General features: G+C 40.5%; 3 protein-coding genes across 4 annotated transcripts; 2 read left to right on the forward strand and 1 right to left on the reverse strand.

Moving 5' to 3' along the window:
• Positions 1–1,664: 1,664 nt before the first annotated feature.
• Positions 1,665–9,413, forward strand: LOC135641840 (acetyl-coenzyme A synthetase, chloroplastic/glyoxysomal-like). Its single transcript, XM_065157603.1, has 18 exons — positions 1,665–2,230; positions 2,471–2,614; positions 2,694–2,849; positions 2,939–3,061; positions 3,142–3,310; positions 3,933–4,015; positions 4,185–4,286; positions 4,351–4,439; positions 4,560–4,650; positions 4,885–4,998; positions 6,848–6,924; positions 7,001–7,079; positions 7,184–7,252; positions 7,351–7,526; positions 7,687–7,743; positions 7,836–7,926; positions 8,009–8,107; positions 8,907–9,413. Exons 1-18 carry the CDS (start codon positions 1,931–1,933, stop codon positions 9,090–9,092), a joined length of 2,205 nt encoding a protein of 734 aa, XP_065013675.1. The 5' UTR covers positions 1,665–1,930; the 3' UTR covers positions 9,093–9,413.
• An 829-nt stretch (positions 9,414–10,242) lies between these two features.
• Positions 10,243–12,196, forward strand: LOC103987589 (UPF0481 protein At3g47200-like). The gene is made up of 2 exons (XM_009405929.3): positions 10,243–11,156; positions 11,241–12,196. The coding sequence occupies exons 1-2, from the start codon at positions 10,413–10,415 to the stop codon at positions 11,985–11,987; spliced, it is 1,491 nt and encodes a 496-aa protein (XP_009404204.3). The 5' UTR covers positions 10,243–10,412; the 3' UTR covers positions 11,988–12,196.
• Positions 12,197–12,393: 197 nt separating this feature from the next.
• LOC103987590 (casein kinase II subunit beta-3) lies at positions 12,394–16,602 on the reverse strand. Of its 2 annotated transcripts, none has more exons than XM_009405930.3 (5): positions 16,088–16,602; positions 14,529–14,747; positions 14,280–14,386; positions 14,034–14,199; positions 12,394–12,800 (listed from the first exon to the last, which is right to left on the reverse strand). In XM_009405930.3, exons 1-5 carry the CDS (start codon positions 16,299–16,301, stop codon positions 12,634–12,636), a joined length of 873 nt encoding a protein of 290 aa, XP_009404205.2. In that variant the 5' UTR covers positions 16,302–16,602; the 3' UTR covers positions 12,394–12,633. The 2 variants fall into 2 exon arrangements, with proteins under 2 accessions (XP_009404205.2, XP_018683151.2); XM_018827606.2 differs by having other exon boundaries at positions 14,280–14,416.
• Between the last annotated feature and the right edge of the window lie 6 nt (positions 16,603–16,608).

Consider the following 16,608-nt stretch of genomic DNA (forward strand, 5'->3'; position numbering starts at 1 on the left):
TATTGACGTGGTCCGTCATATTGACTTACAACTTTTCTGTTGATGCTAACGTGGTTGTGATTGAGAGCGTGCTACCAAATTGTACCATATCAATTCAACTTGTTCACCATCTAAATCATAATTCACTTCAAAAAAATAATAATAATTTTAAATATAATATAACGTAGAAAAAGGATTGAGTACATAATCGCATTCGATTGATAACAAAAACGATCACTGACAATTGTTTTTTGTTAGTAATTAAAAAAATAATTATTTTAAATATATAAAATTATAGATCGGAATACTGATTCGAAGTCCACGAGATTGTATTCTATAACTATCTATTTTAGTGTTAGAAAACCCGACTCAAGCATTGAACTCCATAATATAATATAATATAATATATATATATATATATATATATCTATTTTTTGAGTATTGATAAGGGTTTTGTCTTTTCAGAACTTGTGAGGATAAGGGAGACCCAGCGGACTTATGAGTGATTATCATTATAAGGTCAAACTGATGAAGTCTTATTAGCTATATGATTCTAGAAAAGTGTTAAAGATCTCGGATGATACCAAAGTGTAATCAATCTCATGTTGAAAACTCAATATTTCACGGCAAAAGATTCACTTAACATAAATGATTGAAAATGACTACCTTCCTCATATGTCACATCACATCTCTCTTTTCGTGTGGAATTATCCACTAAGCATCCGACGATCTTGTTTATTCAACGATAAAAATCTTGATCGTGATTCTCATAGGAATCATCTATCTGCAAATTAAATTCCCCCACACGTCGTATTCTCACATCTTTTTCATGTGGAAGATTTCGTTCCTAAGTGTACCAATTTCCGTCATTGACTCAAGACTTTTGGTGATGCTTCTTCTTCTACGAATCATTTACCCTATACGACAAATTTATAAAGATAAATCATCACATATTTGGGATGGAAAGACGTGTTTCTTTTAAATGATAATGGTGTAAATAATACTTGATTCCAGAAAACTCCTATCAAACATCAAAAGTGTTAGGTGATGTCTTCTAGAATTCATAATGAGATTTTAAATCTTTTACCTATTGCAAAGTATGCAAAAGATTTACAACTTTGGTTATCAAGAATTGATTGTGAGCCCAATTCTCAATTTCTCTTCATAATATCAATGATCATCACAAAAAAGGTAATTAGATATTTCTAAGAGATAGCTGACCTCTCTCTCTCTCTCTCTCTCTCTCTCTCTAAATGGGCCCCACCACATACCATGCGGGCCCGTGTGGAGTCTATATATATATATTAATTGCAAAATATCATATATATATATATATATATATCATAATAGTGCAATATCAATTATAGTTTCAATTTGCTATTAATAAATAATCAATCAACGGAGATTAACAATATAACACCTATAACAGACTGTAATATTTTAGTTATTCAAGATAGACTATATAGTCTTTTTTGTTGTTGTTATAAAGATATATACAAAAGTTAAATATAAAATATGACCATTTAATTCCGCACATAATGCGATGTCTCAAAGGATGCGTTTGATGATAAGAAGTAACGGATTCATGATATGAAGCAACGGATTCTACGTGGGGCAAAGCCCGACGACCTTCCGAGGCCTCTCACTGTGGCAGATCCCGCCAAGCTTCATGATCCCAGCGAAAGCCACACATGGTGGAGCTGCCACGGCAGAGTACCGCGGGCGAAAGCTGCAGGTTGAATGCGTTGAGGTTTCACAGTGTGGTCGATGGGTTTGATCTCACCGCCTCTGTTCATCGAGTGAAGTCCAAACCAAGCTTGCGAGTGCTTCGTCAGGTACATATGTATCTGATTCGGAGTACCAGTAGCAGAGAGAGAGAGAGAGAGAGGGGAGAGGAAGACGAAAACGTTAATCGAGTGGATTTCCCAGTCGCCGATCTATCGATTTACGAATGGATTCTTTGTCCTCCACCCGTCTATTTACGCCGCCGGTTGCAACCAAGTGGTCGCAGATCGCGATGCCCTGGACGCGCCGCCTCTTCTCGACGTCGAGAGCTCTTCCTCCCCGCCACCGTTGGTTGTTGGGAATGGGGTCGGCGCCGCACCACGACCGCCTCCGCCACGTGGGGTCCGGGGGAATCTCCCGCCTCAACGCTGTCGTCCTGGGGGAGGCCCTCGCCGCGGAGGAGAACGACCTTGTCTTTCCCTCCCACGACTTCTCCCGCCACGCCCACATCTCCTCCCCGGAACAGGTCTCTCTCCTTTAACCTCGGCCTTTCCGCCACTGTTTCGAAACGAGTAAAAGATCTAGTTTTTTATCTGAAACGTTCATTTCAGATCCAAAAGGAGATCATCACTTCTGGATCCAAAAAGACTTGTCTTTTTCTCTTTTCCTCGATTTGTTTCGATTTACGGCCACAAGTGTTGGTTTTCGTTCATCTTAGATCTTCTTTTTTGTTGCTGACATATGATCTCTGCGTTTCATGAATTAGTACCAAAATATGTATGAGAGATCGATCGAGGATCCTGCGGGATTCTGGTCGGATATCGCATCCCAATTTTGCTGGAAGAAGAGGTGGAATCCGGAGGTCTGCAGCGAAAATATTGACGTGAGGAGGGGCACTGTTAAGATTGAGGTTAGTTTTGCTCGCAAAGAATGCTTAAACAATGGGCTGAACTATAAATTATGTTCTGATGTACTGTTACTAATCACAGTGGTTCAAAGGAGGCATCACGAACATCTGTTACAATGCCTTGGATCGGAACATAGAGGCAGGAAATGGTGATAAGGTGGCTCTCTATTGGGAAGGCAATGAGCCGGGTCAAGATGCACAGCTCACCTATGCCCAGATGCTGGAGAAGGTCTGCCAGGTATGTTGGTGCTCATCTCAATCTGCCTACCAGTTGAACCTTGTAACAGAGGTGGTCATCGGTAATCAATCTTCAGTGTCTTCAAACAGCTTGCCAATTACTTGAAAAATGTCGGAGTCGGTAAAGGGGACACGGTCATCATTTATCTGCCCATGCTGATGGAGTTGCCAATTGCAATGTTGGCATGTGCTCGCATTGGTGCAATCCATTCGGTATATCCTATTACGATCTTGTCAAGATTTTCATGATTGTATTCAGATGTCAAGAAATGAGATATTGTGGACTTCTTCAGGTCGTATTTGCTGGCTTCTCGGCTGAATCTCTTTCACAGAGAATTGTTGACTGCAAACCAAAAGCCGTGATAAGCTGCAATGCGGTGTGTAGAGGAGCCAAGGTTATTCATCTCAAGGAGATAGTTGACACTGCATTGGTTGAGTCTGTCAATAGTGGAGTTCCTGTGGGTACGCGAATAGAAACTTCTCTTAGCCATGTCTTGTTCATGGAATAAAACTTGTCTGTTATTACTTGCCACTTACCTAACTGATTTCCAATATTCTTTTATCCTCCTCATATAATGCCTTTTTCAGCTTTCGTGGTCATGTTGCAACTAAGCTTTTCTTTTAGGAACTGAATTTTATTGGATTACTATGTGTTTGATGATCCGATTATGTTACGCAGACAGTTGGTAGAAGCATATACCCTATCACAATTTTAGGAATTTTTTTTAAACTTAAAAGCTTTCATTAAAGACTAGCCTACCAAAAACTGGACTAGTTATACTACATGTGTATGTGTGTGTAGATATATATTCCGCTTTCAAATTTTGCTTATTCGGCACATAAGTATTGCATAACATTCGCACTAAATATTTGCAATGGGACTTCAACCCTCAACTGCTTAAATACTAGAACATGCTAACCACTAGGATGTCTCCTTTGAGACAATATGTAGACAATATATGTAGTCTCTTTACATGATAAATTATTAGATTTTGAGAACATAAAAAAAAATATATAATTCTATCTGGAACAAGATCTTCTATTCCTATTGGCTTACTACTCATCTCCCTTTTCCCCTTTACAGATTTGTGCTTGATTTTTGAAAACAAGTCAGCTATGAAGAGAGAATCTACCAAATGGCAGATAGGAAGAGATGTCTGGTGGGAGGTCAGTGAACTTGCCTGCTTATGGGCATGTCATAATTAGGCCTTTCTACTTCTTACATTAAACATTTGCTGAAATAAACTTTTTACTAATGTTCATTATTCATTTGCATTAATGCCATTAAATTAGCAATTAGTTGATTTGCCCCTAATTTTTTATGTACTGTCTTCAGGATGTTGTCCCACAATTTCCAACAAAATGTCTGGTTGAATGGGTTGATGCAGAAGATCCACTGTTTCTCTTATACACAAGCGGTAGCACAGGAAAGCCAAAGGTGACCAGAGCGCACTTATTTAATTGCTACTGTAAGTTGTTGTGTATTTATTTTCTACTTGCAGGGTGTTTTACACACAAATGGGGGCTATATGGTATACACTGCAACGACATTTAAGTATGCTTTCGACTATAAGCCATCAGATGTATACTGGTACAGTTCTATGTATTTTTGTGGCTATGCCTATTGTAAAGATCTTCTATATGTTACTATTTCTACATAAATTGTATTTCCTGGTACTTATATCATGATCTCTTATTCTTCTTGCGTCAGGTGCACTGCTGACTGTGGCTGGATCACTGGACATAGCTATATCACATATGGTCCTCTTTTGAATGGAGCTACTATTTTAGTCTTCGAAGGGGTAATTCATTACTATGAATTTCTTGAAGTGCTGGTCATGTTGAATCAACTTATATGTATTTGACTATATTGGTCAATTCTTTTACATCAGAAAATTTTCTACGGGTTGCCCACTGATCGATTAGCAGTAACCTATAAACTGGTCTTTCTTTGCATGGATATCAGCCTTTCTAATATGGTCTGTTTAATGTCAATGATCTTTTCAAACATTTATTATTTCCAAAAAAAATTACAGGCTCCAAGCTACCCTGATCCTGGACGTTGTTGGGACATTGTCGATAAGTACAAGGTGACAATACTTTACACAGCACCAACACTGGTCCGTGCCCTAATGCGTGATGGTGATGAGGTAGGAATCTTAGTTCTTTCATCTCCCATCATTATAGATTTTGGATCTTTTCTATTTTGTAGTCATTCATTGTATTTCAATTTTGTCCACAATTAGATATCTGATTGTATGACATATGCTTCATACTTTGGTTTTTGGATCATTAGTAGCAATACCATTTTCACAGGGTCCTCTTTTTGTCTCATCACATCTGAAAAAATAATGTAATTTTCATCTACTGTACTAGTGATTTCAATAGACGCTCGGGCGAGGCGAGGCCCGAGCACCTCACTTCATGTCCAGGCGCCTCGCTTCAAAGAGGCATTGCCTGGGCGCTCTGTCACGGACTTAGTTGGTTTTGCCTAAGTCGTGCGGCACCTTTGCGTATCCGTCCGCAAAAGTCAACCTCCCCGAAACCTCCCATTATCCCTTAGGACCTACAAAAGAGAAAACGGGTTAGAGAAAATGTCTCGCTCGGGATCCACAAGCAAACATTCCAGGAAACACTTCATAGACAATGCAAATTATAAACAGACTTTACAAGCTCTAAACGGTTGCACAACAAAGGGTCAAAATGGTCCACTACAGACCGAATATCTCTCATAAGTGTCCACATGACACAACATTTATTTACAAACGTAAGAAGGCCACCAAACCCAACTAAAATGATGTTGTTAAGCCTTCGACCGTTCCTCTACATGCTGTGCAAAGCATGAACAAACAGAAAGATACGGACATACATAAGTATTACATCAAACATCCTATTTAGAACTTTGTCCGTGACAGCTCGCCCGAGCCCAGGCGTCGGGTGAGCGCCTTGGTTAAACCAGGCGATCGAACCAGATTTTTAGGTCTGGTTGGTCTCCAATGCTTTAGTTGGTTCAATCGAACCAACTAAATCACCGATATCAGGCTCCCTCTCGCGATTTCCCCGACTTTCCCAACCCTAACACTCGCGATTTTGTCGCTGAGATTTCTTCTTCGTTGTTGCTGCTCTCTGCTGCTGCTTCCACTGTTGCTGCTCGCCGTTACTGTCGCTACTCGCCGCTGCCACAATAACTGCTTGTCGCTGCTGTCGTCGCTCGCCGCTATTGTCGCCACTCCCGTTGTCGCTGTCGCTCGCCGCTCTCGCTCCCGCTCCAACTACGGTTATTGTCTGCTACCGTTGTCGTTGCCTCAGCAGCCTTGGTTTTCTCACACTCTTCTCACTATACTGTTAACAATATATTAATAGTATACTGCTAACTGTATGCTAATAATAGTTTTTTTATTTATTAGATTAATGATATATTATTTTGATTTTAATACTATTAATTTTTATTTATTTAATAGTATATTTTTTATTTAAAAAATTAAAAATATACTATTATGATTTATTTATTTATTGTGATTTTATACTCGATTTTCTTAATTTAATAGCATATTTTTTATTTAAATAATTATATTTATTAATTATATTATATATTTTCATATTTTAGCGCATCGTTTCGCTCGGGCGAGCGCCTAGCGCCTCGGACGTTTTTAGACCTCGGCACCTAGCGCTTTTTAAATCACTATGCTGTACTCAAATTTCTTGCATAGATTTTCATTCATGTTAAAGAAATTGGCCAACTCTAGAGCCTTAAGACACAGCAACACCTTGGACCATATCTGTGATGTTGTACGATTAACAGTCTGTTAATTCTTCTTATACACTTTTAAAAGAGTGTCTTAGCGCTTCTTATGCACTTTTAAAAGATATATAGTTGGCTGTAATTGTGTTTATAATTTTTATTTTATACATAAATACACACATACAACACTTCATTCAAGAATGCATGCACATGTACATGTATGCCTTGGGTAGTGACCTTTCTAATTTGTGATGCAGTATGTTACTCGCTACTCTCGTAAGTCTCTACGTATTCTAGGAAGTGTGGGAGAGCCCATTAACCCTAGTGCATGGAGGTTCAACACTTCACTCTGGATTAGTTGATCTTATGAATGTAATGAATAACTAACATTCTTTATGTTTGTTAATTAGATGGTTTTACAATGTTGTCGGGGATTCACGATGCCCTATATCAGATACCTGGTGGCAAACTGAGACTGGCGGTTTCATGGTGTGTTGATGCTCCATCTTTTAGTCTATGTTTTACTGGTTATTATTTGTTATCCTTTATTCACTCACCTATCTTTGCCCCTTCCTTTTCTCTCCCTTTTCTAGATTACACCTATTCCTGGTGCCTGGCCACAGAAACCTGGCTCTGCCACATTTCCTTTCTTTGGTATTCAGGTATGCACCAAAGTTATTTATATGGAAAAATGTGGGTTTATGTAGAGATTATGTTTAAGTGTATAGTCTTTTGGAATGAAATTTGAGATACATTGCAGCCTGTCATAGTTGATGAGAAAGGAAACGAGATAGAAGGTGAATGCACTGGGTATCTTTGCATCAAAAAGTCATGGCCAGGGGCATTCCGGTCGCTTTATGGTGATCATGAAAGATATGAGACCACATATTTTAAACCATTCGCTGGTTATTACTTCACCGGTGATGGTTGCAGCAGGTAGTTGTTCAGCCATGTTAATTGATTCACACGACTTATAACTTCATCTCTATGCCATAAGTTCCTGCAAAATGAGTTTTAACAGCTTAGTGTGCTAGTTGGATATCTAACTTTTGCTCATAGTAAACTATTTGTTCTGGTTATTATTTTGATGCATTAGGGATAAGGATGGCTACCATTGGCTCACTGGAAGAGTCGATGATGTTATCAATGTCAGGTACTGCATATGTGGCCTTTACACATGTGGACTAGCTTTTTAGAGTTCATTTAAATTGGTGCTATGATAATTAAGTAGTGAGTTGCCTGCAGTGGACACCGCATTGGCACTGCTGAGGTAGAATCTGCCCTTGTCTCTCATCCCCACTGTGCCGAGGCAGCTGTAGTTGGTGTTGACCATGAGGTAAAGGACTTCAGCTTCATGCTTGATGCCTCATTTAGTCCTTCCAAGTTGTTGATAATTTTTAGTTTTTTTCTGGGTCCAGGTCAAAGGGCAAGGCATATATGCTTTTGTCACTTTAGTGGATGGCATTCCTTACAGTGAAGAAGTTCGAAAAAGCCTCATTTTGGCAGTCAGAAACCAGGTCTGTTCCTGTTATGCTTGGCATATTAAATATAATTATCAAATCAGATGCTGAATTCCTGACCTATACACTGAATTTAGAAAAAATTTAGTGTTCTTTAAGCTTTAAGTCTCACACCATGGTTTCATGGTTTCCTAATTGACACGCATCTGATAGTCATTTGTTCCATTATGTTACCATACTTCTGAGTTTTGATCAAATATTTATAAGGGGTTATCAAAATTTTCAAATGCCTTTTTTACTTTTATTGCTAACTATTCCTAAGTTATCTTTTTACAAAGCTGGTCACTGTTCAACATAACATATATGTTCTTTACTAATTATCATCGTAAGAAATTTATACTTTTGGACTTCAAGGGTGTGAATCTATTTTTCTAACATTCACTGAAATTATTGGCATACTATCTATGTTATCACCTCTCTCTTCAGAAATGGAATACAAACATACAGTGTTTTAGATATGCTCATGACTCATTGTTGGCATACTCCCACTGACTGTTGCAAGCTCAAATAAAGAGGTATACCTGGGTCTTGAACTGATGTACCCAATTGCATTATGATGCCAGCGAGCTGATGGCTTGGCACGCTGGCCGCAATCATTGTTTCATTTCGAATAGCACATTCATCCACAGCCGGGGATAAAGTAGATGAAGGGATTTGAGAGAACCACAAAATTTTCAATCTACAGCACTACTTTGATTGCACAACACATGAAACTTGTTGAGATAATAGTTCTGTTGATGCAAACTATGACAAAACTCATTTGTTCGCTATGAACTGATGGATATTTCTTGGTCAGATTGGCGCCTTTGCTGCCCCAGACAAAATCCACTGGGCACCCGCAATCCCGAAGACGAGGAGTGGAAAGATCATGAGGAGGATCTTGCGGAAAATTGCTTCCAGGCAGCTAGATGAGCTGGGGGACACTAGCACACTTGTGGATCCAAGCGTCGTTGACCAGCTAATCGCACTCATCGACCACTAATACGAGACTATGATTAAACTTCCCTCGCTTCTGCATCTTCTATTGTTGGAACAGCAAAGCACAAATAATCCAATGTCTCTCTCTCTCTCTCTCTCTCTCTCTCTCTCTCTTAGCTGCCTCCTAATAAGAGGTTAGATTGCAAGTGTAGAATAAGAAGGGGTGAAAGCACTAGTGAAGATAAATGTTCTTCATGGTTTTATCGTCCAATTGATGGAGTTGTCTGGTGATATGCTGTATTGAGTCTGTTTACAGACTTCATGAACTTGTTACTGTACTTTGTTACTGAAAACACATTGATAAGAAATTATATCTCTTATTTAATTGCAATGGTTTAATTTCCTTCTCGTTCAATGTTTATTGAGATAACAATCACCAAATTTGGTCACTATTAGCTAGTTTTAATTTTTTTTAAAATAAAGTACATGAATTTTGTAAAAATAGTTTTATTAAAGATATATATGAACTATTTAGTTCTCAATGACTCAAAGACATTCTCCCAAAAAAATTCTTTTTACTATATTTTTGCATAGCATCTCTTATTTTGTAAAGAATGAGATTAACTTCGGTTTCATTATCTTCGCCCACCCTCATCCATTGTTGTCATTGTTAATGTCCTTATCCATCATTATTGTCATACCTTCATTTGTAGCTTTTGTCGGTCCTTATTCGTCATTATTATCATATCCTCATTCGTAGCCTTTGCCCTCGTCCTCCATCTCTATCACAACCAACATCATGATTATTATTTTCCTCGTTGCCTTTGCCTCATACGCTTTCAAGGTCGACGCTGACGATAGAGAGAACCTATTGATGAAGTAATAATGTGAGAGTTGATGAAGTAATAATGTGAGAGAGGAGACTAGTGCAACAGTAGCAATGGACAAGAGTGAGAACATGTTCCAAGGTTTTAACAACCTTCGCGAGGATGTGATGGAGAGGGTAGAGACGACGAGATGAAGACTATCGATAAAGGCTAAGGGTAAAACGATAAAGATGATAAAAAAAAGGGGTATTCTATGTGAATAAAAGAAACAAGAGTACTTTAAAGAAAAAAAAAAACAGAAAGCTTTTTTAATAAAATTTATCCATATATATATATATATATATATATATATATATATATATATATATATATATATATGCGTGAAAAAGAAAATTATAGGGATAAAAACGACAAATGCAAACATGAGAGAAACGTACAGGCAAAACGCCTGAAAAGAAACGAGTCACGTTGGTGTGACTTGCTACAAAGAGTATCCCCCCGTCGGCTTTAAAGGAGAGTCGTGCAGGGTCTCCACCTTCGTTCTTTTCCTCTTCCCGATGAGCCAAAGATACCTCTCCCGTTCCATACTCTTCCTCTGCTTCCTTCCCCATATGATCATCTCCGACAAAGCCTGCCCATCAGTTGGCTGTAAAGCCACACCAAACCCAAATGATCGGTGCCTGCAAGGCACATATAAAGGCAGGCGATCGAATGAGATGGAGCTCAACGAAGCGCTGGTCATGGCCAACCCCTGGGTGATGCAGATCCATGACCAGCTCAACAACAACGAGACCTCGTCCGAGATGCAGCGGTGGAGCAAGCAATCCATATACAAGGTTCCCGCTTGCATCAAGGACTTGAACCGCAAGGCGTACAAGCCGCAGGTCGTCTCCTTCGGGCCGTTCCACCACGGCGACCCCGACGTGAGGCCGATGGAGGAGCACAAGCTCCGGGCTTTGGTCCACTTCCTGAAGCGAGCCAAGAAGCAGCTCGACGAGTTCGTGGCCGCCATGAAGGAGGTGGTGCCACAACTGCAGGACGCCTATCAGGGCCTCGACGAGCAGTGGAAGGATAAGGAGAGGTTCCTGCAGCTGATGATCCTAGATGGGTGCTTCATGCTCGAGATAATGCGCGCCGCCACCGGCGCCTCCAGCGACTACGCCTTCAACGACCCCATCTTCAGCAGCCACGGGATGCTGTACACCGTGCCCTACATAAAGCGAGACATGATGATGATCGAGAACCAGCTGCCGCTGCTGGCCTTGGACAGGCTAGTCTCCGTCGAGACCAGTAAACCTAAGGTAACTATGATGATCAACTAGCTGCTTTCTTCGTTTTCCTGCGTCGTCGATGCCGTCACCATGGATACGAGCTCTGTGATACAGCACGAGGACTACATAAACAAGCTGGTGCTCAAGTTCTGCGTGCCGCCGAATGAGCGGTCGCCGACACCGATCGTCAGGCTGGGACTGCACCCCTTGGACCTGTTCCGGAAGAGCCTGCTGTCGGAGCCGGTGCACAGGTCGGCGGCCTCGTCGGCGGAGCAGGGCTCGAGCGAGATCATCCGGTCGGCGATCGAGCTGTACGAGGCGGGGATCCGGTTCAAGAAGAGCAAGAACAACAGCCTGCGGGACATCAGCTTCCACCACGGGGTGCTGAGCCTGCCGGTGATCGTGGTGGACGACGCGACGGAGTACATGTTCCTGAACCTGATGGCCTTCGAGCGGCTGCACTTCGGGGCGGGCAACGAGGTCACCTCCTACGTCTTCTTCATGGACAACATCATCGACTCCGCCAAGGACGTCAGCCTGCTGCACTCCAAGGGGATCATCCAGAACGCGGTGGGGAGCGACAAGGCGGTGGCCAAGCTCTTCAACAGCCTCTCCAAGGACGTGGTGCTCGATCCGGAGAGCTGCCTGGACGACGTCCACCGCAAGGTCAACAAGTACTGCCGCAAGAACATCAACATGTGGCGGGCCAACCTCATCCACACCTACTTCCGCAGCCCCTGGGCTACGCTCTCCCTCGCCGCCGCCATCTTCCTCTTGGTCCTCACCGTGCTGCAGACCATCTACACCATCATGCCCTACTACGTGAACAGCGACGCCCTCGCCGCTCCCTCTCCCCAGTAATTGATTTACGGATACCATCAGCTCTGGTTGGTTTGACTGCGTCGTCTTTCTTTGTTGGTTTGTGTTTTGACTTCGCCCTTTTTCTCTTCCTTTTTTTAACATCCACTTGATTTGGTTAATCGTGACATGTTTTGCTTGGCGATGAAAGGGGTATGCAACGACAATGTAGGAGACTTGTAATTTTCCTGCACCTGAATACGACAAATATGTTTCCCTAAGAGAACATGCACGCGTCATGAAAGAAGGAAACGAAGTAAAGAAAAGGATCAAACATATCACTTGTCGCAGTGTAGAAAACACACAAAGCAGGTTATGCAGCAAACACACAGAGTACTACGTGAGAGTTGTGTAAATGACACAGAAGAAGAGGCCACAACAAATCTATTCTCCACGAAGAAAAAACGAGTGAAACAAGGTAGAGGAAAAATGCATCAAGGAGGCCACAAGCAATACATTCTTAGGCCAGTGTCCAAAAATTTTACAGGGCTACAAGTAATTCAGACAACAAAACCAACATTCACACGATGCATCCAATAGAGTCATCGGCGAAAGCAATTCATAATGCATTTTTATCATAGAGCAATCAAGCATATAAAAGGAGCACGATTGACCTGCTCTCGGACCAAATACAAATTTAGTTAACATGCTACAAGGTATTAGTCGATGTGTCGAACAATTGTTTGGTACCTTTATGCAACTTGAATCCAAAAACCTTCGGCACATAATGCTGGACTTCTGCTGGAGGTTTTGATGTAGGATATGTCATCAAATACAGGTGAGGAAATGTTGTGCCAATGTATGCACCATCCATATCTGATCAAAGTCAAAGAATCAGAAGCTGCAATCTCTGTACCGCACTCCATAGAAGCATCACAAAAAGCAAACATATGTATTACATGGCTATAATGATGCTTGGAACTGATATATGGCATACAAGGTTTTGCCTGACATGAGCTGTATATATTTCTGTTAGCTGCTAGCTTGGACCTGCCGCAACTCTAGCATTACAAAGAAGTCATGCCAGACAGGGCAAACTGGAGGGATGGTTATCTAAACATAAAGCATAAAACCATAAGCCTCATTTCATCCAACAAAAGACGGAAAAAACAAAAAGAATCAGGGAGCAATTTCAAAGGTCAAAAAGGAAGCCAAGTGCATAAAATTCTCGCTGATATGCAGTTTGAGGAGGGGATCAGTATATACAATCTCTTGCAAGCAAAGACGCTCCCTTGATACCTAAGTTACAAAGGATCAACTTCGCTATAGCCGAATCCAAAGCTCAACCTCCCCAAACTGCAAATTAAAGCTACTATAACAATTACTATAGCAATGTCCGCCACACTGTTCCACTGTTTTGGCATATTGGAAGATGGTCATAATAATTAGTAGAGACTTTTTTTTTATAATCCAACAATAGCGGATTAGGGGAAAAGAAAAAGATATACCATAAATACTAAACACGAGACATAAGAAAAACATAAAATAGAAAACTCACTTCATCTTCTTACAATCATGCCTAGCAAATCATATCATCAAAAGCTTGATTTTACTATGACTTGATAAACTATTTGCATCTAAATTTAAAGTAGAACACATAGCAATATCAGAATTCAAAGTTTCTTTGCACAAAATCTTCTCGATCTGCCAGAAATATAATTGCAAACAAATCGAATTTAGATAGATCTCCACCTCTCAATTTTTTATCACAGATGGGGAAAGAAGCTTTCTTTTATCTTAACACATTTCTTGAGGCATATTATTTTTTGTTTCAGGTATGCTGGCCTCTTTTTTCATTCTTCTATTTCCTAACACGGATTAAAACTTAGCAAGCATGAATTATCTCAACCATAAAGCTAACACAGCACCATTCGATTAGTGATGCATCAAAATGATAGCTTGCTTGTGGATCAGTATTTAAGACTTTCATCTTAAAATAAAAGCTTATTTCTTCACTCTAGCTTCCCCCAGAAAACAAAGAAGCACAACAATTTCCTCTAATTCTGGCATGACACCAAAAAAAAAAGTGCAGCAGTAAATAAAGGATACTACTCTGGTATTTGCATCTTGGAAAGTAAACATCTTCGCATTTTGGACAATAGATCTTTACAGATCCATTGTGGGGAATATCTGATGTACCCACTGGTAAGCATGGCTGTCCCCCACAAAAAACTCGAGGACAGCATCCAAAATCTGCTTTTTTGTACTTCTCATGCTGCAGAATAGACAAGAAGATATATTGGCATAATCCTTCCATATTTTCGTGTTAATAGATAGACAATTCATTTATTTTACCATTGCATTTAACCCTCTGCTGGTTACAATATAACGAGCATGTATAAGACCATATAATTGCTCTGCAGCAGATTCAACCTGACTATGTTCTTCGCCATCAATGTCACCTGAACAAATATCCTTGAGAGGAGGAAAAGCTAATCCAAAAAACAATGCTAAGAACTAAAATTTCCAAGTGAGATTGCAATATAGAATGTTCTATATATGATTTAGCCTTAAATAACAATCTTGTTTGCAACAAGAACATACCACTTAGTGAATCATTGTCCAAAATCATGTCTAAGGCATAATCATAATAGGGGACCAGTCCTTGAAGCCCACATAAGTTGAAGTCATCTTGTATGTAGTCCTCATCAATTTCACAGAGGAGCTCATTACCACGTAACCCACAGAACCAAGAAATCCATGACGAATCATACCCTTCTGATGTGCTAAGATCTGTCTCTTCACTCCCAATTTCAGCAAGCTCTATTATATACATGAAAAGATAATAGAACTCAGTTGGTAGACAAAGATTCCATAAGCCAAAAGTTTTGAGAAGTCATTCTAAATAATAGAAAGAGAAACAGTAATAGACAACAAACGCAGGATTATTAAAATAACATCTCATCTCACCACATGGATAACACAAAGAAGAAAAAGAGACCACAAATAGTGATGCTCCAATTATAATTTATATCATGACCGATAAAAGGAATATACCATAAAGAGGCCAGAAATTTAAACTCAGGTATTTGAAATAAAAGTAACTCCCTAGTTTGAAGATGCCTAATATGCCTTTACAACAGGTTGACAGGATCAATGATAAATCTTGAAGAATATTAAGATAAGTAAGCAAGAAAGCATCCATCTCAACTTTTGATGAGTGAGGTCAAATATCAAGTTGACAACCCTCCAACATAGGGTTGCACTTTAATAGGTAAGGGGAAAAAAAAGTTTCTTTGTCACAATTTGAGCTACTACATGAATTCAATCTCATCATCGAGCTCTATCTAGGATTACTGCCATCGGGCAGTCCAAGTGTTATCACATCACTAACCAAAAGTTATTCTATTTCCCAAAAACTCTAATTCAAATTCTCACCTCTCCTAACAGGTAAGACTACAATATGTCCCAAATATTTGGAGTCACTTGATTGTTGATGGCACTTCAATTTAGCTAGAATCATGAAAAGTTGTATACTCACTTGATTGTTGGCCATATCTCCTAGAAAGATTTAAGTCCTCAATTGCCACTGTTCAGTGTTATTGGTCTTCACTTTCTTTCTAAACAACCATAATACATTCTTTGAAGAAGGATGTGCTCAGCTGTCTAATATTCTTATTGTATCCAGCAACCTAAGAGAAACTGACAAATTAGGAGCACAAAGATTTTGCCACGGTTAAATTTGTTGGGTAGCGACTGAAAATAGGCAGCTCTGGGTTAGATTAATCTGTTTGAATTAGTCTAGCCCAAGTTATCTTGCTTTGGTTGTCTCCCTCTTTCTATCAGCCACGAATCCAGCTAACACGCTTAAAAGATAGGATAGAGGGGTTGACCAGTAAGTTTACCACCTAGTAATAAGACAGCACAAGCCATGTAAGTGGAAAGCAAGACCTTTTTCACGAATCTAGTCTAAAACAATTTGAACCATTGGAAATACCAGCACCTAAAGTCAAACATTTTCTACTAATCTATTGGATGCGTAGAAGTCGCCGTGCCTTTACTTAATTGATTAGCAAGCACACAAAAACAAGTAGACAGAAAGAGACACTAATAACAAAGGATAAGTATGTCAAGAAAAGCAAATAAAAGCAGTCAAGAGATACCAGGAGTTGGCTTGCTGTTCTTTAGCTTAACCTCCTTGCTCTTCAACAGCACCGAGGTCGAGGCACCATCCGACCGCTTCTTGCTGCCGGCGTTGGGCAAAGGAACCTTCAAAGAAGCCTTAGATATGGTCTCCATTGCTGAACCCATGCTGGGGTTAGCGTTAGCGTTGGATCTCGCGGCTTTGTCGCGAGAAGTAGATCCGGTCTTCAACATCTCGCCCTCCTGCTCCTCCTCCTCCTCCTCCGCCTACTACTACTACTTATCTACTTTCTTGGGTCTAATAGCATCACAAAGCCTCGCGCCGGCTTACACTTACGAACCTCTCTGGAGAGCGAACGCACAGAAAAGGGGCGACTACCTCCACCGCCGCGGCCTTTGGTAACGGTTAAGGAGAAGTAGGGGAGGAGGACGGGAGGGGAAGCAGCCTCGCCGCCCGGATCGCCTCCTTCCGCCCTAACCCTAGCCGCGACGGGAAGGCAACGGACTTCCGCATGGATCCTAGGGTTGGAACGGACGATGA

Source organism: Musa acuminata, chromosome BXJ3-6 (assembly GCF_036884655.1).
Source record: "Musa acuminata AAA Group cultivar baxijiao chromosome BXJ3-6, Cavendish_Baxijiao_AAA, whole genome shotgun sequence".
Lineage (NCBI taxonomy): Eukaryota > Viridiplantae > Streptophyta > Magnoliopsida > Zingiberales > Musaceae > Musa > Musa acuminata.